The sequence below is a fragment of the Oncorhynchus mykiss genome, chromosome 22 (assembly GCF_057628025.1).
Source record: "Oncorhynchus mykiss isolate SJ-2025 chromosome 22, ASM5762802v1, whole genome shotgun sequence".
NCBI lineage: Eukaryota > Metazoa > Chordata > Actinopteri > Salmoniformes > Salmonidae > Oncorhynchus > Oncorhynchus mykiss.
The window spans coordinates 48,817,554-48,844,074 of NC_143043.1; the positions used below are offsets into that span (position 1 = coordinate 48,817,554).

Sequence of the window (26,521 nt, forward strand, 5' to 3'; positions counted from 1 at the left end):
ATCCTCAAGCTGCTTCTGTGATTGGATGAGCGCCCCGAGGATGTCACTTGGCTACCGAATGATGAGAAATTGAACACATTAACGGAAATCCAGCCCTTGAATTTTACTGGCCGTTTCCGTATGGCATTCAGATAGTCATGAGTGAGGTTTACAGCAAATAAAGGTAGCCATTGGGTTCTTGGTACATCTTTCTATTGGCGAAGACCCGTCTCCTTTTCGTTGGTACGGAAGCCGAGAGAGGACGGGTTGGTTACGCGGCGGCGGTGGGTCTCCACCCGAGAGTATGGCGGCCAGGATTGTATTGGTGAGCGCATAAGGAACGGGAAGAGATGGTGAAAATAATCAAAGAAGAACGCTTGTATTATTAACTTTTAAAATAGGATTTATTTATCAACCGTTGTTGAGTTAATACGCGACAGTCTTCTTTCAGAATCCATCATCAGGAACCGTCCTGTTTTTTCACCAATGTCTTCGCTGGAGCAAGTTTTGTTTTTATGATACATAGAATGGTAAGCGAAGCAGAAGAAAAACCACACGTTTCACATTGTCCCTCGTTTTAATAGCTTGTAATGCACATTTTGAAGTTGCCTGGAGGAATTTCTACAATGAAATCCATCTTCGGTTAGCAAGGCTTTGTGTTCTGCTTTTGTATTTGCCATTGCTGAACGGTGGTAAGGAAGGCAATATTTTTTTTATATCCGTTCAAAATGGAACACGAATAAATGTTATTTGCGCGGGGATAGCTTTTGACAATCTCTTGAAATCATCAACTAACAAGGGAGCAATGCGCGAGTACAAAGTGGTGGTCCTTGGCAGCGGTGGGGTCGGGAAATCCGCCCTCACTGTTCAGTTTGTCACCGGGACTTTTATTGAGAAATACGACCCGACCATAGAGGATTTTTACCGCAAAGAAATCGAGGTGGATTCCTCACCCTCTGTTCTGGAGATTCTTGACACTGCTGGTACTGAACAGTTCGCATCCATGCGGGACCTTTACATCAAAAATGGCCAAGGCTTCATACTTGTCTACAGTCTAGTCAACCAGCAGAGCTTCCAAGACATCAAACCCATGAGGGACCAGATCATCAGAGTGAAAAGGTGTGTGGTTTCGGATCATATTCATGTATTATGGAAGGCCTACAGGAGGCCTATTTCTCATTGTAAACATGCATAGATGTAAATGAATGATAATGCCTGGTTGCATTTTCCCACTGATAGCCAACAACTTATCTGTCACATTGACAGAAAACATAATTAATATCTCAAATGTTACTACACAATCTATGAAGGTGCACCTTTGTGCAGAGTAGACACAAAAATGACACTACTTTTGAGGATGTGGCCTGTTATGATACAACACGCAGAACCACTGCCTACTCTGGCCTATTGAAGCATGTTATAGCCTACTACTGAAAACCCATTGGTCACAGACGTCAATTGAACGTCTATTCTACGTTGGTTCAACGTAATTTCATTGAAATGATGCGGAAACAGCGTTATTTCAACCAGTATGTGCCCAGTGGGTAATCTCTTCAACTGGTGCTGTATCATCCAACACTAGCCTATCTATCTCTCTGAAGGCAGTTCAACCGGGTTCTTCAACCACATAAATGATTCTAGCCTATTTAGCATAGTTTTTACGACATGTCTGTGTCTTATTTTGTATGGTAGGAGGCATATGTTTGTGCATCTTATATTTTTCCCTTATAGCTCTATAGCCATTTTAGTAAGGCCATGCTGTTATTTCTCCTCTGTTAGACTTTACTGTACTACTGAACCACACCAGGCCCTGGACATCAGTAGATCTGAGACCAGTTTCCCCTGCACTTATTACAGTGGAGATAGTGTCTGTCTGTCTGTCTGTCTGACTGGCTACCTCAAATGCAGCTCTGCTCTGTATGCTGGATCAGCCTGGATGCTGCAACCCCAGTGAAGTTGGAATACCCAGGAGTCACAGCTCCAGTGGCTCTGCAGAGAGAGAGACAGAGGCCTGATTCTAGCAGACCCTCAAAATGGCAAGAGTCACAACGTTTGGAGGATCACACTGGGCCTGTTTCTGAAGAGAGGAAGTTATGTTTTTAATTAGTGTCGCAATCTGTTTGGAAGGAACGAAACAGAACAGGCAGGACTCATGCGTGTGAAAAGCACTGATCAGCACTGTCATTATATGGGTGCGCCAGGCCATCTTTAGTGTCCACATGCATTGTCCTTACATTGTCCTTACATGTTTATAATCATGCTATAATAATGACACATGCTATAAAGACGACTTGGTTATCCCTTAGCTTAGCAAAGTAATTCATAAAGGCAGAGTGTGCAGTGGCCTAATTTGTGGCAGACTTACAGTCACACGAGAAATGAGTCATCCACTCTCAAGACCTGGTTTAAACCTTATACAATTGCACTCACCATATGAATGCCATAGTATCGTCAAACCTGGGCTCCATTCACATGTTGGTGTTTCCCTCTTCTAGAGTTGGTGTGAAGTGGGGATTCAGCCTGCACTGAGCTGTGGCACTGGGTGCATCACTCATTGTAGGTGTCAGTGTATCTGACAGGGTGAACGGAGGGAGTCTGATGAGCTACAAAGAGACGAGTCTCTCTGCCCACTGAGAAGTCTCTCAATGGAGAAGTCTGATGAGCTACAAAGAGACGAGACTCTCTGCCCACCGAGAAGCCTCTCAATGGAAGATACTGATGAGCTACAAAGAGACGGGGCTCTCTGCCCACCGAGAAGCCTCTCAATGGAAGATACTGAGGAGCTACAAAGAGATGAGGCTCTCTGCCCACCGAGAAGCCTCTCAATGGAGGAGTCTTATGAGCTACAAAGAGACGAGTCTCTCTGCCCACTGAGAAGCCTCTCAATGGAGAAGTCTGATGAGCTACAAAGAGATGAGACTCTCTGCCCACCGAGAAGCCTCTCAACGGAAGATACTGATGAGCTACAAAGACATGAGTCTCTCTGCCCACCGAGAAGCCTCTCAATGGAGAACAAGATTAACAACACACAACTACTAAATTACTCCTCAACTTTTCATTTGAACTCTTCCAATGGCATGTTACAGTCCCCTCAGTCTTTGCATATGAACAACGTGGTCTCAAGTAATCTGATTTCGCCAAAATATCATTATCTGGAGCTGATATTGCCTTCTCCAATATTTACTGTCAGAATTGCCATGACCAATTTATGAGTTAGATATCCTGGATATCTTGGCGTTTGTTTGTTTTCAGTAAGCTCACGATCGCGCTGAGTTTGAATTGCATTTAAAAACCATTCACATCCATTCCTGTCCTGACTAGATGAAAGAATGCGGTCAGCATGTTTCCCCCATAAAGAGGTGAGTACAGGGAGAGATATGTGAGGGGAGGGAGGCTGCCTGGCTGGCGGGGAATTATCCCCTAGTGTGCGTGTGTGAATGCATCAGGTGTGGGCCAGCAGTTTGTGGAGTCAGACACACACCCAAGGACTGTCTCAGAGTCTCTCCTCAAGTCTGGTTGCACTTACCTATGGCATACAGGCTACTTATTATCCCACTGTAAGACACACCAATACCCCATCACAGCCCCACAGGAGCAAAGGCAATGCCCATTTATGGACAATAAACCAACCCTTTGCATGACAGTTGCCCATATACAGTGTGTGGTCACACTGTAATCATAAATGTATCGACAACATGTCATGACTTTGTAATTACCTTATAATTATGTAACACCTCTGTTCTACTCTGTTAAGCAACTACAAAATGGTAACACAATGTTGTTACTGGGGTAATTGTAGTGTTATTACACAGGGATAACAACAGTAAAGTGTAGCGAGGACATACAGTATTTCTGTTTTGCAGATCATCCTATGTCCTATGTGTTTACGCCCTGTAGCCGTGACATCTGTACTTATGAAATGTAGTGAAAAAAATCATTCTAAAACTAATTCTGTCTGGACTTTCAATTCCAATTAGACTCAAAAAAATTGGCCTACTGTGCCTCCAGGGGTGTTGATGATGCGTTAGTGGTCATGCTGGTCAATATTTTCCAACATTTAGAAAAGGCAAATAGCCTAGTGAAAATGTTATTCATTGACTTCAGTAGCGCGTTCAACACCATCTAACCCCACCTACTGGTGGATAAGCTTGTGAATTTGGGTGTCAACTCTCTACTGATCAAGTGGATTAATAGTTTCCTTGTCAACTGTACTCCACAAGTGAAGTTTAACTCCGCCATCTCTACATCTAGAAAGGTGAATACAGGAGCCCCTCAAGGTTGCGTACTTTCACCGACTCAGCCCACACATCTTGTAAATATGCAGATGACACCGCTGTTGTGGGTTACCTCCACCCAGACCAAGCCTCTCTTCAAGGTTTTGACAGAGAAACGTCTCCTCCACCCAGACCCAGCCTCTCTTCAAGGTTTTGACAGAGAAACGTCTCCTCCACCCAGACCAAGCCTCTCTTCAAGGTTTTGACGGAGAAACGTTTCCTCCACCCAGACCAAGCCTCTCTTCAAGGTTTTGACAGAGAAACGTCTCCTCCACCCAGACCAAGCCTCTCTTCAAGGTTTTGACAGAGAAACGTCTCCTCCACCCAGACCAAGCCTCTCTTCAAGGTTTTGACGGAGAAACGTCTCCTCCACCCAGACCAAGCCTCTCTTCAAGGTTTTGACGGAGAAACGTTTCCTCCACCCAGACCAAGCCTCTCTTCAAGGTTTTGACGGAGAAACGTCTCCTCCACCCAGACCAAGCCTCTCTTCAAGGTTTTGACAGAGAAACGTCTCCTCCACCCAGACCAAGCCCTTCTTCAAGGTTTTGACAGAGAAACGTCTCCTCCACCCAGACCAAGCCTCTCTTCAAGGTTTTGACAGAGAAACGTCTCCTCCACCCAGACCAAGCCTCTCTTCAAGGTTTAGACAGAGAAACGTCTCCTCCACCCAGACCAAGCCTCTCTTCAAGGTTTTGACAGAGAAACGTCTCCTCCACCCAGACCAAGCCTCTCTTCAAGGTTTTGACAGAGAAACGTCTCCTCCACCCAGACCAAGCCTCTCTTCAAGGTTTTGACGGAGAAACGTCTCCTCCACCCAGACCAAGCCTCTCTTCAAGGTTTTGACGGAGAAACGTCTCCTCCACCCAGACCAATCCTCTCTTCAAGGTTTTGACGGAGAAACGTCTCCTCCACCCAGACCAAGCCTCTCTTCAAGGTTTTGACAGAGAAACGTCTCCTCCACCCAGACCAAGCCTCTCTTCAAGGTTTAGACAGAGAAACGTCTCCTCCACCCAGACCAAGCCTCTCTTCAAGGTTTTGACAGAGAAACGTCTCCTCCACCCAGACCAAGCCTCTCTTCAAGGTTTTGACAGAGAAACGTCTCCTCCACCCAGACCAAGCCTCTCTTCAAGGTTTTGACGGAGAAACGTTTCCTCCACCCAGACCAAGCCTCTCTTCAAGGTTTTGACGGAGAAACGTCTCCTCCACCCAGACCAAGCCTCTCTTCAAGGTTTTGACAGAGAAACGTCTCCTCCACCCAGACCAAGCCTCTCTTCAAGGTTTAGACAGAGAAACGTCTCCTCCACCCAGACCAAGCCTCTCTTCAAGGTTTTGACAGAGAAACGTCTCCTCCACCCAGACCAAGCCTCTCTTCAAGGTTTTGACGGAGAAACGTTTCCTCCACCCAGACCAAGCCTCTCTTCAAGGTTTTGACAGAGAAACGTCTCCTCCACCCAGACCAAGCCTCTCTTCAAGGTTTAGACAGAGAAACGTCTCCTCCACCCAGACCAAGCCTCTTTTCAAGGTTTTGACAGAGAAACGTCTCCTCCACCCAGACCAAGCCTCTCTTCAAGGTTTTGACGGAGAAACGTCTCCTCCACCCAGACCAAGCCTCTCTTCAAGGTTTTGACAGAGAAACGTCTCCTCCACCCAGACCAAGCCTCTCTTCAAGGTTTTGACGGAGAAACGTCTCCTCCACCCAGACCAAGCCTCTCTTCAAGGTTTTGACAGAGAAACGTCTCCTCCACCCAGACCAAGCCTCTCTTCAAGGTTTTGACAGAGAAACGTCTCCTCCACCCAGACCAAGCCTCTCTTCAAGGTTTTGACAGAGAAACGTCTCCTCCACCCAGACCAAGCCTCTCTTCAAGGTTTTGACAGAGAAACGTCTCCTCCACCCAGACCAAGCCTCTCTTCAAGGTTTTGACAGAGAAACGTCTCCTCCACCCAGACCAAGCCTCTCTTCAAGGTTTTGACAGAGAAACGTTAAAATTCCTCCAGTGGTGTTCAGATAACTTTCTTGAAATAAACATAAAAATCAAAAAAAGAGATGGATATGGAATTGAGAAGGAACAAAATTCCACTATCCCCGCGAAGATCAATGGGGAATCAGTCGATAGAGTGACCACATATAAGTACCTGGGAATCGAAATAGACAAACTGAAATTCAATGACTGACTTTGCAAAGATAAAGAAATTGCAACACAGAATGTTATTTTTGTTATGCAAACTGAACCATTTACATGTTGATCGCCATATTTTACAAAATGTTCTATAAATCTGCCCTGCTGAGTGCTGTCCATTGGTCTGATATGCGTGTTCCGGGAACATGTGAGTGCAAGACCAAGTCAAGCTTCAGCGCTTGATTAAGACTGCAGGAAGGATCATTGGTATAGATCAAGAATCAGCCAGCTACCTGTACACATAACTCATCCTCCTAAAACTTGAAAGCATTTTACAGGACAGTAATCATCCCCTTCACTCAAAATTCAGTCACCGCAGCAGCCAGACAAAATATAATTAAAACAGATAGATACGGGGACTTTTTTTAGGCTGTTGGTCCCTCGAGTATACAGCATATTGCACTTTCACTGTACGTGTGTAGCTATAGCACTTTGAATGAATTATTTTGTGTAGTTTCTGTGTTTTCATGTTTTATGTACTGTCTTTTTAAGCACATGACCAAATTAATTTCCAACTGGTGGGATAATAAAGTTGATCATCTGAATCTTTAGGGTTGGTGGGATAGTGTATCGCTGAGATTGTGGTGACCCTTGTCTAACATCCAGCTCTCTCCCGTCTTAAGCAGTGAAACAGTGTTTGTTTGAAGAGAAGAGCATGGGAACCATGTTCTCTGGAGTTGAACAGTGTGTTTACAGTGAATGTTTACACAGTAGAGGTTACATTGGGGATTCTCTGTGCTGGGGCGTCCAGACCATGACCCCTAAGCTGTTTCCATGGTTGCCTCGGATGACTGGCACCACTACAAAGATGAGCATCATATCCACAGATGGTGTTGACTGTCCACTTTGTTTAGGGACATACAATTACATTCTACGACAGAATGGATGAAAGTACAATCATACTGACACCATCTAAAATATCATTTCCACCTCCAGAAATGAGCAAAATTACATATTGCAAAAATGATTTGTTTAAACGATTTGTACATTTTGTTGCACATTATCAGGTAGGCTATGCTATTAGCAGTATTCGTTATCCCCTGTAGCCTAACGGATGCAGCATAGTGGCTATAAATAAATAGGTTGAATCTACATGTATCCTATTGCGCTAATCATTAGTAAAGTCCTGCATCGCGTCAAATACCCACAATTCCCTGCAGGTGAGTCCCAAAAAAATCATCTGGAGAGTAGAATGAAAACATTCTTTCAAGCCGTGGGTCTGCTCGCTGTTCAGAACAATTATATACACCGGTCGGGAACATTGTAAATCAAGATAATACACATTTTTAAAAAACCTAGGTGCTTGTTGTGTTACATTAGCATTTTTTGTTTGTTTTTTAAGCAGACGCTCTTATCCAGAGCGATTTACCAGGAGCAATTAGGATTTAGGTGCCTTGCTCAAGGGAACATCGACCAATGTTTCACCTAGTCAGCTCGGGGATTCTAATCAACCTTTCAGTTCCTGGCCCAAGGCTCTATCCGCTGGGCAGACAAGGCTACCTGCCACCCACGCATGAAAATGTGCTAATTTGTCAACGCGCAGAGTTGAGGTTCACTCTCCCCACATGAGAAAGCTCACACGAAAATGTCTATTTTAGGCCTAACCGGATAAATAAAAAAGAAAGGTTAGGAATAGAGAATAGGCACCGAGGAACGACACTGAAATCCCCAGTTTGGAAGGACAACACGGTAGATGGCTACACAGCCTGCACGAAGTGCAAGCAGTTAGTCCTATTTGTTTTCAATACTTCAGTTAATTATCAGTAAATGATTGCATTAATTTAGTTAATTAGACCTTAGGCTGTATAAAGTGTAAACCAGTGCGCATGGTAACAGCTTGAGCAGCTTCCTGAATAAATGCAGCCTGTATTATATTCTGTGAATCTTCTCCCGATAGCACTTGCAATTTATCTTGCATAGAACACACAACAAGCCGACTAGGTAAATAGATAAACTACTCTACTATGGGGTTGTCATATTATTCCATTCATTTGCAAAGGAAAAGTACATGTGGACTGTTCCAGCACTTCGTGCAGGCTGTGTAACCATCTACCGTGTTGTCCTTCCAAACTGGGGATTTCACGGTGTGGTTGTAGCCTATTTTCTTCTCGTAACCTTTTTATTTATCCGGTTAGGCCTACTTAGCCATTTTCGTGTGAGCTTTCCAGGGATAGGAAACTTGGCAACTTCTCGTATTCTCATGTGGGGAGAGTGAAACTCAGCAGAAATATTTTCATGTTCCATATTTTTTTGGGCCATGGCGGCAAGGATTTTGCCTTGGCGCATAGCGAACAGCTAAATGACTGCACACTGATTACATTCTGATCCTAGTAGAAGATCAGGAAATGACTCAACCTCTTGTCTGAATCATTAGCCAATTAATTTACCATTATATTGTAATGGAAGAGTAGGCTGTCGAATGATTCCTAGTCATTTAGCTTTTTCTCAAACTCTGTCCTCCAGGACTCCAAGGGGTGCACTGTTGGTTTTTGCCCTAGCACTACACAGCTGATTTAAGTAATCAACTAATCATCAAGCTTTTATCATTTGAATCAGCTGTGTAGTGTCAGGTCAAAAATCAACAGTGCACCCTTTTGGGGTTCCTGAGGACCAACTTTGGGAAGCGCTGGAGTAATCAGTCTGTATATATATTAAAATATGTTCTGGGCACTGCTGGATGTCACCACACCCTCCCACCATACAGAGGGGTGAAAGTAGAGTGGGGCTTTAGTGCACAGCCCAGCCGGCAGTCCTGACATCTCCTCATGACCACGGGGCCAAGGAGGCCCCATGTCTCTCCTCCAAGGCTCCACGCTGCACTGGGGGCTATGCAGCTGTTACTGCTGTTCACTTAGCCTCTCCTGTCCTTGTCACTGTCTCACACAGGAGCCGTCACCGCCGCCTGCCAGGTCGGAGGCGCTGGTGTGTGCTGCGGCCAGTCCCGAGCCCTGTCAGCGCCTATCAGTGTTTGGCGCCCGTCAGTGGCACAGAGCACCATTAACAGAGGTCATGGGGCCAGGTGATTAGCTCCTTCTCCATGCCTGCTGGGGGATCATCACTCCCCAGCAACAGTAAGCCATGCACAGGTTATACCAGCTGACGGGTGACACAGATGGAGCGCATGGAAATGGAGGAGGGACAGGGGTGATTTACCTTCTGGGTAATGTTGTACTTCTTTCCATTGTCAGCCAGAGGACTTAGGTTGTTATGGTGACAGGGTCAGAATGAGATCACAGAAGGTTTTGTTGTTCTCAGAGTACACTTCTAGTTGAAGGCAGGACTCACCCTATGTCGCAGTGATCTACAACTGAAGAATATACCAATCAAGTCAACGGAGTTTGCCATGTGTCGATTGGTTAAAATGATCATGGCTATATGGTTTTCCAATAGTGTCCTAATTTCTCTTAGCACAGCATTCAGGTGTATTACTGTGGCCAGTATCTTTGTTCTTGTCAAGCCCTTCTCAGTGTGTTGAATGCTGTAACAGAGAATAACACTATTAGTAAAAGTCCCAGGATGGTAGTGGCTACCTGTTACTGCTGATCACTTATTAACCATTATTTATTCACATTACTAACATGGCATGAATTATCTCCTGCCAGCTGGATATTTCTATAGCAATCAATCAAAAGTATTTATAAAGCCCTTTTTTTTTTACATCAGCAGTTGTCACAAAGTGCTTATACAGAAACCCAGGCCAAAACCCCCAAACAGCAAGCAATGCAGATGTAGAAGCACAGTGGTCAGGAAAAACGTTCTAGAAAGGCAGGAACCTAGGAAGAAACCAGGCTCTGAGGAGTGGTCATAACACCCGTGTGATTAGATGGAGGAATATCCTATTTGATAGAAGGTCAACTTGTTAAAATTAAAAAAAAAAAACAGATTCATCGGTTTCATGTGAATTTCAATAACCATGTCAATGTTAACCCTGTCAAGACCACACACACATTTGTTTCACCCAGATCAAAGTTGGACCATTTTATAAGAACTGATGCAGGGAACTCCTTGTCTATTTTTCGAAGCCTGGCTTCAGCGTCACACAAACAGAGCTACTCAGAGATGATTGAAGTTCAGTCACAAGCGAAAAGGGCAAGGCAATAGAAAATAATGACATAGTTTGCATTGTCAGCCAAGCAGTTTAGTAGGAGTGGCGATATAAGTGATTGTACTGCTGTTGAGGGAGACAGTAATGTTTGACGCTTTGAACTGGTATTGTTGAAGATGACTGAGCGGGAGAGAAAATAACAATTAGAAACAGAAACGCGCAGCCTCAAGCACACTTTTTTTTTTTTTGTGTATTTTGTTGTTTTATGTCACAAATGAATCACATTTCTATGTATCCTTATATTAAGTGGTTTCCCTACGACGTGTTACCAGATAAAACGTCATGTGTTTGCTGCATTTCTACCTTTTATTGGTGACAATTTACAGTTACTGAAGGTTATCTATACTTTTATTTACTTCATTATTATTAGGATAATGTGTTGAGGTTCATGCTCCATTGTGTGTGCCGCTGTAATGTTTATGTGGAACCAGAGATCAGGGGAGAGAGGGTGAAACCTACTGACTGTGTCACTCCAAGCCACAGTTTCTATTTATAAAACCCAGAAATTAGACCAATCTAATCTTAGCTACTGTACTCCTCTTCTCCCATATTTTCATCTAGCATGAGGGGAAAGTAGAACACATTTCAAATTAAACACAGCCAGTATTCATTTCAGATTTGGTGAAGTTGATTCATTCAGATATGTAATGTAATTTGTAAGTGTTCGGTTTCTTTCCTGCCCCTTGATTTAGCAAATTATTCAAAAATGTCACTGAACCTTCAATAAGAGACCATGACTGTGAGGTGCCCCAATGTGGGTGTGTTTTTGTCTTCTGAGAAAAGCAACACATCAGCCTTAGAGCTGCAGTCAGTATATACAGTGCCTTGCGAAAGTATTCGGCCCCCTTGAACTTTGCGACCTTTTGCCACATTTCAGGCTTCAAACATAAAGATATAAAACTGTATTTTTTTGTGAAGAATCAACAACAAGTGGGACACAATCATGAAGTGGAACGACATTTATTGGATATTTCAAACTTTTTTAACAAATCAAAAACTGAAAAATTGGGCGTGCAAAATTATTCAGCCCCTTTACTTTCAGTGCAGCAAACTCTCTCCAGAAGTTCAGTGAGGATCTCTGAATGATCCAATGTTGACCTAAATGACTAATGATGATAAATACAATACACCTGTGTGTAATCAAGTCTCCGTATAAATGCACCTGCACTGTGATAGTCTCAGAGGTCCGTTAAAAGCGCAGAGAGCATCATGAAGAACAAGGAACACACCAGGCAGGTCCGAGATACTGTTGTGAAGAAGTTTAAAGCCGGATTTGGATACAAAAAGATTTCCCAAGCATTAAACATCCCAAGGAGCACTGTGCAAGCGATAATATTGAAATGGAAGGAGTATCAGACCACTGCAAATCTACCAAGACCTGGCCGTCCCTCTAAACTTTCAGCTCATACAAGGAGAAGACTGATCAGAGATGCAGCCAAGAGGCCCATGATCACTCTGGATGAACTGCAGAGATCTACAGCTGAGGTGGGAGACTCTGTCCATAGGACAACAATCAGTCGTATATTGCACAAATCTTGCCTTTATGGAAGAGTGGCAAGAAGAAAGCCATTTCTTAAAGATATCCATAAAAAGTGTTGTTTAAAGTTTACCACAAGCCACCTGGGAGACACACCAAACATGTGGAAGAAGGTGCTCTGGTCAGATGAAACCAAAATTGAACTTTTTGGCAACAATGCAAAACGTTATGTTTGGCGTAAAAGCAACACAGCTGAACACACCATCCCCACTGTCAAACATGGTGGTGGCAGCATCATGGTTTGGGCCTGCTTTTCTTCAGCAGGGACAGGGAAGATGGTTAAAATTGATGGGAAGATGGATGGAGCCAAATACAGGACCATTCTGGAAGAAAACCTGATGGAGTCTGCAAAAGACCTGAGACTGGGACGGAGATTTGTCTTCCAACAAGACAATGATCAAAAACATAAAGCAAAATCTACAATGGAATGGTTCAAAAATAAACATATCCAGGTGTTAGAATGGCCAAGTCAAAGTCCAGACCTGAATCCAATTGAGAATCTGTGGAAAGAACTGAAAACTGCTGTTCACAAATGCTCTCCATCCAACCTCACTGAGCTCGAGCTGTTTTGCAAGGAGGAATGGGAAAACATTTCAGTCTCTCGATGTGCAAAACTGATAGAGACATACCCCAAGCGACTTACAGCTGTAATCGCAGCAAAACGTGGCGCTACAAAGTATTTACTTAAGGGGGCTGAATAATTTTGCACGCCCAATTTATCAGTTTTTGATTTGTTAAAAAAGTTTGAAATATCCAATAAATGTCGTTCCACTTCATGATTGTGTCCCACTTGTTGTTGATTCTTCACAAAAAAATACAGTTTTATATCTTCATGTTTTAAGCCTGAAATGTGGCAAAAGGTCTCAAAGTTCAAGGGGGCCGAATACTTTCGCAAGGCACTGTACAGTGGGAAGTTTACATACACCTTAGCCAAATACATCTAAACTCAGTTTTTCACAATTCCTGATATTTAATCCTAGTAACAATTCCCTGTCTTAGTTTAGTTAGGATCACCGCTTCATTTTAAGAATGTGAATTGTCAGAATAATAGTAGAGAATGATTTATTTCAGCTTTTATTTCTTTCATCACATTCCCAGTTGGTAAGAAGTTTACATACACTCAATTAGTATTTGGTAGCATTGCCTTTAAATTGTTTAACTTGAGTCAAACGTTTCGGGTAGCCTTCCACAAGCTTCCCACAATAAGTTGGGTGAATTTTGGCCCATTCCTCTTGACAGAGCTGTAGCTGAGTCAGGGTTGTTGTTCTCCTTGCTCGCACACACTTTTTCAGTTCTTCCCTCAAATTTTCTATAGGATTAGGGTCAGGACTTTGTGATGACCATTCCAATATAGAGGTCGACTGATTAATCGGAATGGCCGATTAATTAGGGCCGATTTCAAGTTTTCATAACAATCGGAAATCTGTATTTTTGGGCGCCGATTTGCCGATAATTTTTTCTTTTTTTGTATACCTTTATTTAACTAGGCAAGTCAGTTAAGAACACATTCTTATTTTCAATGATGGCCTAGGAACGGTGAGTTAACTGCCTCGTTCAGGGGCAGAACGACAGATTTTCACCTTGTCAGCTCGGCGATCCAATCTTGCAACCTTACAGTTAACTCGTCCAACGCAATAACGACCTGCCTCTCTCTCGTTGCACTCCACATGGAGACTGCCTGTTACGCAAATTTAGTAAGCCAAGGTAAGTTGCTAGCTTGCATTAAACTTATCTTATAAAAAACAATCAATCATAATCACTAGTTAACTACACATGGTTGATTATATTACTAGATATTATCTAGCGTGTCCTGCGTTGCATATAATCTGACTGAGCATACAAGTATCTAAGTATCTGAATGAGCGGTGGTAGGCAGAAGCAGGCGTGTAAACATGAATTCAAACAGCACTTTCGTGTGTTTTGCCAGCAGCTCTTAGTTTTGCGTCAAGCATTGCGCTGTTTATGACTTCAAGCCGAGATGAGGCTGGTGTAACCAAAGTGAAATGGCTAGCTAGTTAGCGTGCGCTAATAACGTTTCAAACGTCACTCGCTCTGAGCCTTCTAGTAGTTGTTCCCCTTGCTCTGAATGGGTAACGCTGCTTCGATGGTGGCTGTTGTCGTTGTGTTGCTGGTTCGAGCCCAGGGAGGAGCGAGGAGAAGGACGGAAGCTATACTGTTACACTGGCAATACTAGAGTGCCTATAAGAACATCTAATAGTCAAAGGTTAATGAAATACAAATGGTATAGAGGGAAATAGTCCTATAATTCCTATAATAACTACAACCTAAAACTTCATACCTGGGAATATTGAAGACTCATGGTAAAAGGAACCACCAGCTTTCATATTTTCTCATGTTCTGAGCAAGGAACTGAAACTTTAGCTTTCTTACATAGCACATATTGGTTGCACTTTTACTTTCTTCTCCAACACTTTTTGCATTATTTAAACCAAATTGAACATGTTTCATTATTTATTTGAGGCTAAATTGATTTTATTTATGTATTATCTTAAGTTAAAATAAGTGTTCATTCAGTATTGTTGTAATTGGCATTATTACAAATAAAATATAAAAAATTGGCCGATTTAATCTGTATCGGCTTTTTTTGGTCCTCCAATAACCGGTATCGGTATCGCCGTTGAAAAATCATAATCGGTCGACCTCTACTCCAATAACTTGACTTTGTTGTCCTTAAGCCATTTTGCCAGAACTTTGGAAGTATGCTTGGAGTCATTGTCCATTTGGAAGACCCATTTGCGCCCAAGCTTTAATTTTCTGACTGATGTTTTGAGATGTTGCTTCAATATATCCACATCATTTTCCTACCTCATGATGCCACCTATTTTGTGAAGTGCACCAGTCCCTCCTGCAGCAAAGCACCCCCACAACATGATGCTGCCACTCCCGTGCTTCACGGTTGGGATGGTGTTCTTCGGCTTGCAAGCCTCCCCCTTTTTCCTCCAAACATAACGATGGCCAAACAATTATATTTTTGTTTCATCAGACCAGAGGACATTTCTCCAAAAAGTACAATCTTTGACCTCATGTGCAGTTGCAAACCATACTCTGGCTTTTTTATCGTGGTTTTGGACCAGTGGCTTCTTCCTTGCTGAGCGGCCTTTCAGGTTGTGTCAATATAGGACTCGTTTTACTGTGGATATAGATATTTTTGTACCTGTTTCCTCCTGCATCTTCACAAGGTTCTTTGCTGCTGTTCTGGGATTGATTTGCACTTTTCGCACCAAACTACATTAATCTCTAGGAGACAGAACACGTTTTCTTCCTGAGCGGTATGACGGCTGTGTGGTCCCATGGTGTTAATACTTGCGTACTATTGTTTGAACAGATGAACGTGGTACCTTCAGGCGTTTAGAAATTGCTCCCAAGGACGAACCAGACTTGTGGAGGTCTTGGCTGATTTCTTTGGATTTTCCCATGATGTCAAGGAAAGAGGCACTGAGTTTGAAGGTAGGCCTTAAAATACATGCACAGGTACACCTCCAATTGACTAAAATTATGTCAATTAGCCTATCAGAAGCTTCTAAAGCCGTGACATGTTCTGGAATTTTCCAAGCTGTTCAAATGCACAGTCAACTTAGTGTATGTGAACTTTTGACCAACTGGAATTGTGATAAAGTGAGTTATAAGTGAAATAATTTGTCTCCTGGACTGTGGTGGATCTCATTTGTGCCCCTGCCCTGATTCATCTCAATAAAACCACCTGAGTCACCTCCAGTCAGACCCACTACTCCTCAGCTGGGCTCCATTGTGTGAACTCACTGAGACAGACACACAGCCAGCCTGAGGTACAGGAGACTCAGGACAAACTCTATCTCACTGTGCAGGGACCTGGCTGGCCCTCTTTCACCATGTAGGCCAGGCTGGCTGGCTTTGTCTCAGCTAGGGCCTGATAAACCCAGCGGCTGGGCCCAGAGACCAGCACGCAGCTCCCACCCTGCCTCCCTCAGCTAGGCCCAGGACTATATCTGTTGATGCATCTTGCATTATAAATAAGGGGTGTTTGGGAGAGCTGCGCTGGGTGTTTTGCAGCGACAGTGCTTTAGCCACATGCAGTCAGACTGACAGACAGTGGGAGTGGAGTGTTTGCATGCTCGCCCGTGTATCTACGTTGAAGACTACCGCTCAAGACTTCAGAGTGGAGAATGTATAGCCAACAGGCTCAAAACCTCAAATATGGGCATAAGTATAAGCTACCCTGGACCTTCTCTGTCCACCCTCATCCTCCCTTCCTTCACCCAGCGCCTGGCCCAGAGAGCCCATTGTGCAAAGTCTCTGTGAGGCTTTGGTATCCGTGGCAGCCGTCCTCACACTCCCCCTGGGATTGCAGGATTCCCCTCTGTTATTACAGATATTTTATAGCCCTTCTCCAGATGATAAATATTTTTTGGGGTGCTGCCTGTTCTGCTCTCCTGCATGGTGGAGTGGCTGTTCTGCCATTAGACCGTTAGGTAGCCTATGAAATCTGTCATTATTTTAATGGATGCATATGTTTTCATTTGACTTTTCTCCCGTCCCGGCTGCTCCTCTCTAGCTCATCATCCATAATCATCTGGGGTTGTTCCCCGTGAAGTATAGAGTGCTGAGAAGCAGACAGCTGTGACAATAGCAGCAGGGAGAGATGCTGTGTTTGTAAGCTCATCTGAAATAATTTGAGAGCCAGGCTCAAGTCCTTTACCAAATAGTGTTACTTTTGCTCTTACCTCTGCGTAAACACAGAAACACACGCTTCCATACCACTGTTCTCCATGTTCCCTGGGCTCTCCAGAGCATGTCTTCCCATGAATGAGTGGGTTTGGACAGCAGGCTGTAATCCGAGGTGGTGAGGCAGTATGTGAAGTCATGTGACGACGGCCACAGGCCTCCATATGAGTTGGAGCTGGTAGAGATGGCGCCGCCACCACAGCCCTGTTCAGAATAGAGACGCCCGCCTGTGGAGGGGACTGCCATTACCCTGTGGGTTCTCTAAACAGGCACAACCTCCACAGAGGCAGGGCCTGGTCAGGCCCTCCATTCTACACACCCTCAGCACTATGGTTAGACCTTCTCAGCAGCACTATGGTTAGACCTTCTCAGCAGCACTATGGTTAGACCTTCTCAGCAGCACTATGGTTAGACCTTCTCAGCAGCACTATGGTTAGACCTTCTCAGCAGCACTATGGTTAGACCTTCTCAGCAGCACTATGGTTAGGCCTTATCAGCAGCACGATGGTTAGACCTTCTCAGCAGCACTATGGTTAGGCCCTCTCAGCAGCACTCAGCACTATGGTTAGGCCTTCTCAGCAGCACTATGGTTAGACCTTCTCAGCAGCACTATGGTTAGGCCTTCTCAGCAGCACTATGGTTAGGCCCTCTCAGCAGCACTATGGTTAGACCTTCTCAGCAGCACTATGGTTAGACCTTCTCAGCAGCACTATGGTTAGGCCTTCTCAGCAGCACTCAGCACTATGGTTAGGCCTTCTCAGCAGCACTATGGTTAGGCCCTCTCAGCAGCACTATGGTTAGGCCTTCTCAGCTGCACTATGGTTAGGCCTTCTCAGCAGCACTATGGTTAGACCTTCTCAGCAGCACTATGGTTAGGCCTTCTCAGCAGCACTATGGTTAGGCCTTATCAGCAGCACGATGGTTAGACCTTCTCAGCAGCACTATGGTTAGACCTTATCAGCAGCACGATGGTTAGACCTTCTCAGCAGCACTATGGTTAGGCCCTCTCAGCAGCACTCAGCACTATGGTTAGGCCTTCTCAGCAGCACTATGGTTAGACCTTCTCAGCAGCACTATGGTTAGACCTTCTCAGCAGCACTATGGTTAGACCTTCTCAACAGCACTATGGTTAGACCTTCTCAGCAGCACTATGGTTAGACCTTCTCAGCAGCACTATGGTTAGACCTTCTCAGCAGCACTATGGTTAGACCTTCTCAGCATCACTATGGTTAGACCTTCTCAGCAGCACTATGGTTAGGCCTTTTCAGCAGCACTATGGTTAGACCTTCTCAGCAGCACTATGGTTAGGCCTTTTCAGCAGCACTATGGTTAGACCTTCTCAGCAGCACTATGGTTAGGCCTTTTCAGCAGCACTATGGTTAGGCCTTCTCAGCAGCACTATGGTTAGACCTTCTCAGCAGCACTATGGTTAGGCCTTCTCAGCAGCACTATGGTTAGGCCTTCTCAGCAGCACTATGGTTAGGCCTTCTCAGCAGCACTATGGTTAGGCCTTCTCAGCAGCACTATGGTTAGACCTTCTCAGCAGCACTATGGTTAGACCTTCTCAGCAGCACTTTGGTTTGGCCTTCTTAGCAGCACTATGGTTAGACCTTCTCAGCAGCACTATGGTTAGGCCTTCTCAGCAGCACTATGGTTAGGCCTTCTCAGCAGCACTATGGTTAGACCTTCTCAGCAGCACTATGGTTAGACCTTCTCAGCAGCACTATGGTTAGGCCTTCTCAGCTGCACTATGGTTAGGCCTTCTCAGCAGCACTATGGTTAGACCTTCTCAGCAGCACTATGGTTAGGCCTTCTCAGCAGCACTATGGTTAGGCCTTATCAGCAGCACGATGGTTAGACCTTCTCAGCAGCACTATGGTTAGGCCTTCTCAGCTGCACTATGGTTAGGCCTTCTCAGCAGCACTATGGTTAGACCTTCTCAGCAGCACTATGGTTAGGCCTTCTCAGCAGCACTATGGTTAGGCCTTATCAGCAGCACGATGGTTAGACCTTCTCAGCAGCACTATGGTTAGACCTTATCAGCAGCACGATGGTTAGACCTTCTCAGCAGCACTATGGTTAGACCTTCTCAGCAGCACTATGGTTAGACCTTCTCAACAGCACTATGGTTAGACCTTCTCAGCAGCACTATGGTTAGACCTTCTCAGCAGCACTATGGTTAGACCTTCTCAGCAGCACTATGGTTAGACCTTCTCAGCATCACTATGGTTAGACCTTCTCAGCAGCACTATGGTTAGGCCTTTTCAGCAGCACTATGGTTAGACCTTCTCAGCAGCACTATGGTTAGGCCTTTTCAGCAGCACTATGGTTAGACCTTCTCAGCAGCACTATGGTTAGGCCTTTTCAGCAGCACTATGGTTAGGCCTTATCAGCAGCACTATGGTTAGACCTTCTCAGCAGCACTATGGTTAGGCCTTCTCAGCAGCACTATGGTTAGGCCTTCTCAGCAGCACTATGGTTAGGCCTTCTCAGCAGCACTATGGTTAGGCCTTCTCAGCAGCACTATGGTTAGACCTTCTCAGCAGCACTATGGTTAGACCTTCTCAGCAGCACTTTGGTTTGGCCTTCTCAGCAGCACTATGGTTAGACCTTCTCAGCAGCACTATGGTTAGGCCTTCTCAGCAGCACTATGGTTAGGCCTTCTCAGCAGCACTATGGTTAGACCTTCTCAGCAGCACTATGGTTAGACCTTCTCAGCAGCACTATGGTTAGGCCTTCTCAGCAGCACTATGGTTAGGCCTTCTCAGCAGCACTATGGTTAGACCTTCTCAGCAGCACTATGGTTAGGGCTTCTCAGCAGCACTATGGTTAGGCCTTATCAGCAGCACTATGGTTAGACCTTCTCAGCAGCACTATGGTTAGGCCCTCTCAGCAGCACTCAGCACTATGGTTAGGCCTTCTCAGCAGCACTATGGTTAGACCTTCTCAGCAGCACTATGGTTAGGCCTTCTCAGCAGCACTATGGTTAGACCTTCTCAGCAGCACTATGGTTAGACCTTCTCAGCAGCACTATGGTTAGACCTTCTCAGCAGCACTATGGTTAGACCTTCTCAGCAGCACTCAGCACTATGGTTAGGCCTTCTCAGCAACACTATGGTTAGGCCCTCTCAGCAGCACTATGGTTAGGCCTTCTCAGCAGCACTATGGTTAGACCTTCTCAGCAGCACTATGGTTAGACCTTCTCAGCAGCACTATGGTTAGGCCTTCTCAGCAGCACTATGTTTAGGCCCTCTCAGCAGCACTATGGTTAGGCCCTCTCAGCAGCACTATGGTTAGGCCCTCTCAGCAGCACTATGGTTAGACCTTCTCAGCAGCACTATGGTTAGGCCCTCTCAGCAGCACTATGGTTAGACCTTCTCAGCAGCACTATGGTTAGACCTTCTCAGCAGCACTATGGTTAGGCCCTCTCAGCAGCACTATGGTTAGGCCCTCTCAGCAGCACTATGGTTAGACCTTCTCAGCAGCACTATGGTTAGGCCTTCTCAGCAGCACTATGGTTAGACCTTCTCAGCAGCACTATGGTTAGACCTTCTCAGCGGCACTATGGTTAGACCTTCTCAGCAGCACTATGGTTAGACCTTCTCAGCAGCACTATGGTTAGACCTTCTCAGCAGCACTATGGTTAGGCCCTCTCAGCAGCACTATGGTTAGGCCCTCTCAGCAGCACTATGGTTAGGCCCTCTCAGTGATCATGGGGAGGGAGTGTATAGTTGGACTGCATTTTTTTAACGTCGCCACAAAAATGTGTTCCTGAATAACAGTGTTGCCCAATCAGGGGCCTCCAATAACTTGTTGGAGTTAGGAATGCTGTCTCCAGCTGTTTGAACAATCGAAGGACTGTACATTTTGGGTTCAAAAGGCTAATGTATTCCAGCCGTTCTGCTACGCTGTGTGGTGGCTGACTGTATTGTGCGTCACAGCCACACACAGTAGCTCACAGGCACATGAACTCTGCTGTTTTAACCCCTGTAGTTCTTGGCTTGGCCCACAGAATGAGAAAAGTAGAAATGAGCGTTCATTCTGGATAATATATTCAGGAGTAGATCAAAGTGAGCTTCTTATTATTTGCCAGTTGAAGCTTATTTAGCACTGGAACCTGCAGACCATGGACCTCGTGACAAGAAGCTCACGTTCCTCTACCTAAGAAAGTCACTGATTCTATCAATCTCTCCGATACTATGCATTTCCTTGTGTACCTGTTACCATAGCAATCAAGGACAATTGTTTTTCTGTCAAATAGTGTTAAATCACTCAGAGGAATTAATGTTTCATACATAGAGGCTAACCTTTGAAAAGTTTAATGGTGTCTGGGAGCATGATTCTCCTGGGATGTTTGTGCTCCATAACATGAGAAGAGTGGTGTTCATAGTGGTGTGTTCTGGTTCATATTATAACCAGTGAGAGAGCTACTTGCAGATGAAGAATAAAAGCATAGCCTTTTTTCTCTGTGATGTGTCATAAATAGAGCTGCTTAATTCACATCACCAGCTCCTCCCGACATGTCTCCAATCAACTGAAATGTTGTCGATATAACCAATGTATTTTGTATTGATCCATTTTTATTTTACCTTTATTTAACCAGGCAAGTCAGTTAAGAACAAATTTTTATTTTCAATGACGGCCTAGGAACAGCGGGTTAACTGCCTGTTCAGGGGCAGAATGACAGATTTGAACCTTGTCAGCTCGGGGGTTTGAACTTGCAACCTTGCGATTACTAGTCCAACGCTCTAACCACCCTGCAGACATTTTGAATCATGTTCAGTAAATGTTTGTGGTAGTCTTTATTGTGAGTATTAGTATTAGTTAGTATTAAGACCTCAGGTCCTTCATTAGGAATATGATGTAACACTTGTCTTTATGGCACTCGTGCAAGTAGCCCATTTCCTCAGTGGCAGCACTTTCCCAACATGGCCTCTTCCTGCCTCCAGGGGATTGTGGGTGATTTCACCCACTTCCTGTTGACTGCTGGGCTGGTTAAGTACTTGAGTTGTCATTGATAGTAATTGGAATATAGTATGTTGTCGGTATAGATTTCTTTCTCAGCAAGACACGTCTCAGAACTGAATTTGTCAGGCCTTTTAGATGATATATTTCAGGATAATATCCACACGGATTTAATGTAATTATTTATGGTTTCATTGATTTATTGTCAACATGATGTGGCAGCAGAGAAACTTTCATTATGCCTATTAAATTATTATTTAGGAGAGTGCAGAGAGGACGTCAGGTACAGGAAAACACAAAGGCTGAGAAACTAGTCAGCACCCCTATATCTCAGTTCAACATCTCAGCAAATCACATCTCATTCTGATCTGCCTTGACAGTGATTGACCATGTATTCATGTCACATGATGGTTTCTGCATCTGTTTGTGTGTGTGTCGTCTGCAGGTACGAGAAGGTCCCAGTGATCCTGGTGGGGAACAAAGTGGACCTGGAGAGTGAGAGGGAGGTGTCGGCCAGCGAGGGCCAGGCTCTGGCCGAGGAGTGGGGCTGTCCCTTCATGGAGACCTCGGCCAAGAGCAAAACCATGGTGGACGAACTGTTTGCCGAGATTGTTCGGCAGATGGACTACGCCGCCCAGCCAGACAAGAATGACCCATGCTGCTCCTCCTGCAATATACAATAGCCCCAGGGCCTAGGGCGACGCCAGGGGAGAGGACGTACCCCCAGGGCCTAGGGCGACGCCAGTGGAGAGAGGACATAGCCCTAGGGCGACACCAGGGGAGAGAGGACGTACCCCCAGGGCCTAGGGCGACGCCAGGGGAGAGAGGACATAGCCCTAGGGCGACACCAGGGGAGAGAGGACGTACCCCCAGGGCCTAGGGCGACACCAGGGGAGAGAGGACGTACCCCCAGGGCCTAGGGCGACGCTAGTGGCCAGTGGAGAGAGAACATAGCCCCAGGGCCTAGCGGGACGCCAGGGGAGAGAGGGAGTCTGCATACAGGATGATTCACAGAGAGGAGGACAATACTTACACCAACAACAGCGACGATTAACAAACTCATGGTAGAAATGTGGTGGAATTGAACTCTTCGGTGCATAAAATCAGTCATGATGTAATTAATGATATGTTCATAATTACTAGAATTAAATGAGGAATTCAAAGGATTTGCCTCGAGAGAAATTGACAAACAAACAGGACTAAAGAAAAGTGCACTCGCTTTATGTTATCCTGTTTTCTCCGTCTTGAGTCGTCTGTCGGTATTACTGAACAGGATGTGTACTCTTTATGCTGTTCTGCGATCATTAATATGTTTCTTTAACATAGTTTTAGTTTTGTTGATATGACCCAGTTTTTCTCTCAGCACATCGAGCTTCTTTCTCCGTTTTAACTGACAGAGCAGAAGATAGCAACTGCACCGACTCAAGAGGAGGTAATCCCTCAGATCTACTTGTTTGGAAACATGGATGAGTAATTGATTTGCGTACTAGGTTTCTCTGTGCAGGAAAAAGAGAAAGCCTACCTACCTTTATCCAATGAGATGTGTTGTACTCATCACTAGGCCAGAATCAAAGAGGTGACTTGAATGAGCCTCTTTTTAATTTTCTCTTTTATTTGTTTTGCGGAAGGGGTAAAAACTGGTGGAAAAGACAGTCTTACTTCCTGTGTTCCCCTTTTCGAAGTGTTGTGTTAAGTGTAGCAGAGGTGTCTGTCAGATAATCCTGTCTTTAATTTTGGTGTCAGAATGTTCTGACGACAGATTGCTGAATATTGTAACCGTTTCATTCAGATGGTACTCGGAGGACATCTTTCAGTATTTGAATATCTCTACAGACTCTAGAAACGGTTTACTTTTCAGTAATGGGTGCCATCCCACATCCTCTCCATTGAATTTGATTTTGATTGGGTATCACAATGAATTGGGGTGCAACGTTTTCTCAACATCCCACTCCTCTTTAAGTATTCAAATGTATAATAATATAATGATGATAATATAATATGTAACAGTAATGATGATGATGATGATTATAATTGTTATTTAACAGTAGTGTAAATAGTTTGTCTGGAAAGTTCCAGCTCCTACGAAGACACTGACTGAACTGTTGTCAACCGTATCAGTGGAGGCTGCTGAGGGGAGAACAGCGTTTTAATAATGGCTGTAACGGAGCAAATGGAATGGCATCAAACACCTGGAAACTATGTTTTTGATTTCATTCCACTGATTCCGTTCCAGCCATTACCACGAGCACATCCTCCCCAATTAACGTGCCACCAACCTCCTGTGAACTGTATGCATGGCTAGTAAACAACAACAAAAAAAGATGACTTTATCGTTTGAGATTATGATAGGCTGTGTAAACTTAGAAACCAGACACATGCACATCTGGGTCCGGACACTGTCTCAACTACACATGGTTGTAGGCCACGGGGAGCCAGACCTTCCCTGGGTTACCATTTTCATTGTTCATTTGATCAAATTTTTATGTCACCATTTACTCTTTCTCCCTCCCTAAATGAATGGATGAATGACACTTTCATTTAGCACCTACACAATAAAAGTGTGTTTAATAACACAATGCATTGCAGTGTGAATGACACTATTTCTATGTTTACTTATTGGAGTGACAGCCACTCTACTCCATCGCCGGGTTCTCTCTAAAGTGTTCTGGGAGAGAGACATTTACCTGGAAGGAAATGGTTTCCGTTCCAATGCCACCGCCAGTTCTAAATAGCACAGTCACTTGGTGAATTACAAGAACCCAACGTTGATTGCTCCAGCAAGTGCACAATGCTTGATGAATTAAACTTGACTTTCTTCTTTGTTTATATGGGGGTTGTGTTTTTGTGTTCCTTGATGATGATGATGATGATGATAAAAATTATGATAATAATAATAATATGAAGAGTACTTTATCTAAGGGCCCAATACACACACACTGCTTGCAGGTTGGTATTTACTGGGATGACTCACGTACTGGAGGCAGCTCTGCACGGTAGTCACTAGCTGGCACAGCCACAAAGTCATACAATCTGATTTTATGCCTAACCTTCAATGAAGACCAAAAAGCAAATTGTTGTTTTTTATTTAATATTTACAATATATTTAACAATAAGGCACGAGGGGGTGTGGTATATGGCCAATATACCATGGCTAAGGGCTGTTCTTATGCACGACGCATTGTGGAGTGCCTGGACACAGCCCTTAGCCGTGGTATATAGGTCATATACCAAACCCCCTGAGGTGCCTTATTGCTATTATAAACTGGTTACCAATGTAATTAGAGCAGTAAAAAGAAATGTGTCATACCTGTAGAATACCACGGTTGTCAGATAATCAGCGTTCAGGGCTCGAACCACCCAGTTTATAATATCAATGTTGACTTTGCTGCTGTCCCATCTAGTGGAAACCGCTCTGCCTCCAAGACAATATTCATCCCAATTAAACATCAACCTGCGTTAAGCTCTCCTTAGCAAGCCCCATGTGACATCTCTTCTCTATTCTACTTAATATAGCCCTGATTAGATTAAACTAAATAGTACTCTGAAAAGAACGACTGCACCAATGATGCTGAACACTGGTCGCCTTGGTTTCATTTTCAGGCTGAACACTAAACAATTGCATAATAACATAGATTTCACCCTAAGACTTTACTCAACACAATTTTCCAATGATTGTATTGATTAGCTGGGCCCAATGCTGCTTGTCTCCAGTAAGCCAATAATGTCATGGAAAAATGGTGTCTTGGAAAATGAAACACATGAAGGAAATGATAAAAGGTGTACTCCCCTATGTATCAGTTTCCCTCCTTTGGGTTTGCTTTGTGTCTAATTTTAGAGATTGAGATTGCCTTGCATCACTGGTGCAGTCAGACATGCAGGGAATCACCTGGTAATAGATCCAGAGATGTTCCTGCTAGCTTCATCCCTCTGAGACACCTGTCAACAGTCAGTGCCCACCTCCAGTCGCTGCTCCGCTGTATATGAAGACTTCACTGAGACTTCACTGCCCGTGGCCATGCTGTGGTTTGGTTGGGAGACTCCAGACTGATACAAATGAGGCAAGATGCAGGGATACCTCCAGATGAGGTCAGTTAGGGGTCCTGAGACACTCACTCCTCTGTCCTTAAATGTACCAGTCAGACAGTTATATTATATACATATAATGTATCTTATATCTAAAGTATGTCTCATACAGCGATGGAGAATATTTATTTGGGGGGGGTATTGATCTATCTGATCAAGTTGTTTTCAACTTTAGCAGTAGCCTGCTTGTAGTTGTACAGTACTGTATGTTCCAGTGTTTTTTTTTTTTTTCTATGAGGAATATGGCTGTGGGTCTGGTGTATCACTGCAGTCCTCTCAAAGCTAACCCCAGCAAGTCACTACACTGCAGTCCTCTCAAAGCTAACCCCAGCAGGTCACTACACTGCAGTCCTCTCAAAGCTAACCCCAGCAGGTCACTACACTGCAGTCCTTTCAAAGCTAACCCCAGCAAGTCACTACACTGCAGTCCTCTCAAAGCTAACCCCAGCAGGTCACTACACTGCAGTCCTTTCAAAGCTAACCCCAGCAAGTCACTACACTGCAGTCCTTTCAAAGCTAACCCCAGCAAGTCACTACACTGCAGTCCTCTCAAAGCTAACCCCAGCAGGTCACTACACTGCAGTCCTCTCAAAGCTAACCCCAGCAGGTCACTACACTGCAGTCCTTTCAAAGCTAACCCCAGCAAGTCACTACACTGCAGTCCTCTCAAAGCTAACCC

The 26,521-nt window shown here is 44.5% G+C and overlaps 1 protein-coding gene across 2 annotated transcripts; it reads left to right on the forward strand.

The window, feature by feature from the left end:
* Window positions 1-24,585, forward strand: LOC110501909 (ras-related protein Rap-2a). Of its 2 annotated transcripts, none has more exons than XM_021579781.3 (2): window positions 1-1,098; window positions 22,205-24,585. In XM_021579781.3, exons 1-2 carry the CDS (start codon window positions 785-787, stop codon window positions 22,440-22,442), a joined length of 552 nt encoding a protein of 183 aa, XP_021435456.1. In that variant the 5' UTR covers window positions 1-784; the 3' UTR covers window positions 22,443-24,585. The 2 variants fall into 2 exon arrangements, with proteins under 2 accessions (XP_021435456.1, XP_090072397.1); XM_090216271.1 differs by lacking the exon at window positions 22,205-24,585 and adding an exon at window positions 2,475-10,311 and having other exon boundaries at window positions 12-1,098.
* The last annotated feature ends 1,936 nt before the right edge of the window (window positions 24,586-26,521 follow it).

Excerpts from the sequence above, each read along its gene's own strand:
- LOC110501909 (XM_021579781.3), top strand. The coding sequence starts at position 785 with ATGCGCGAGTACAAAGTGGTGGTCCTTGGCAGCGGTGGGGTCGGGAAA. Across the intron at positions 1,099-22,204 it reads CAGATCATCAGAGTGAAAAG|GTACGAGAAGGTCCCAGTGA; the intron begins GTGTGTGGTTTC and ends TGTCGTCTGCAG.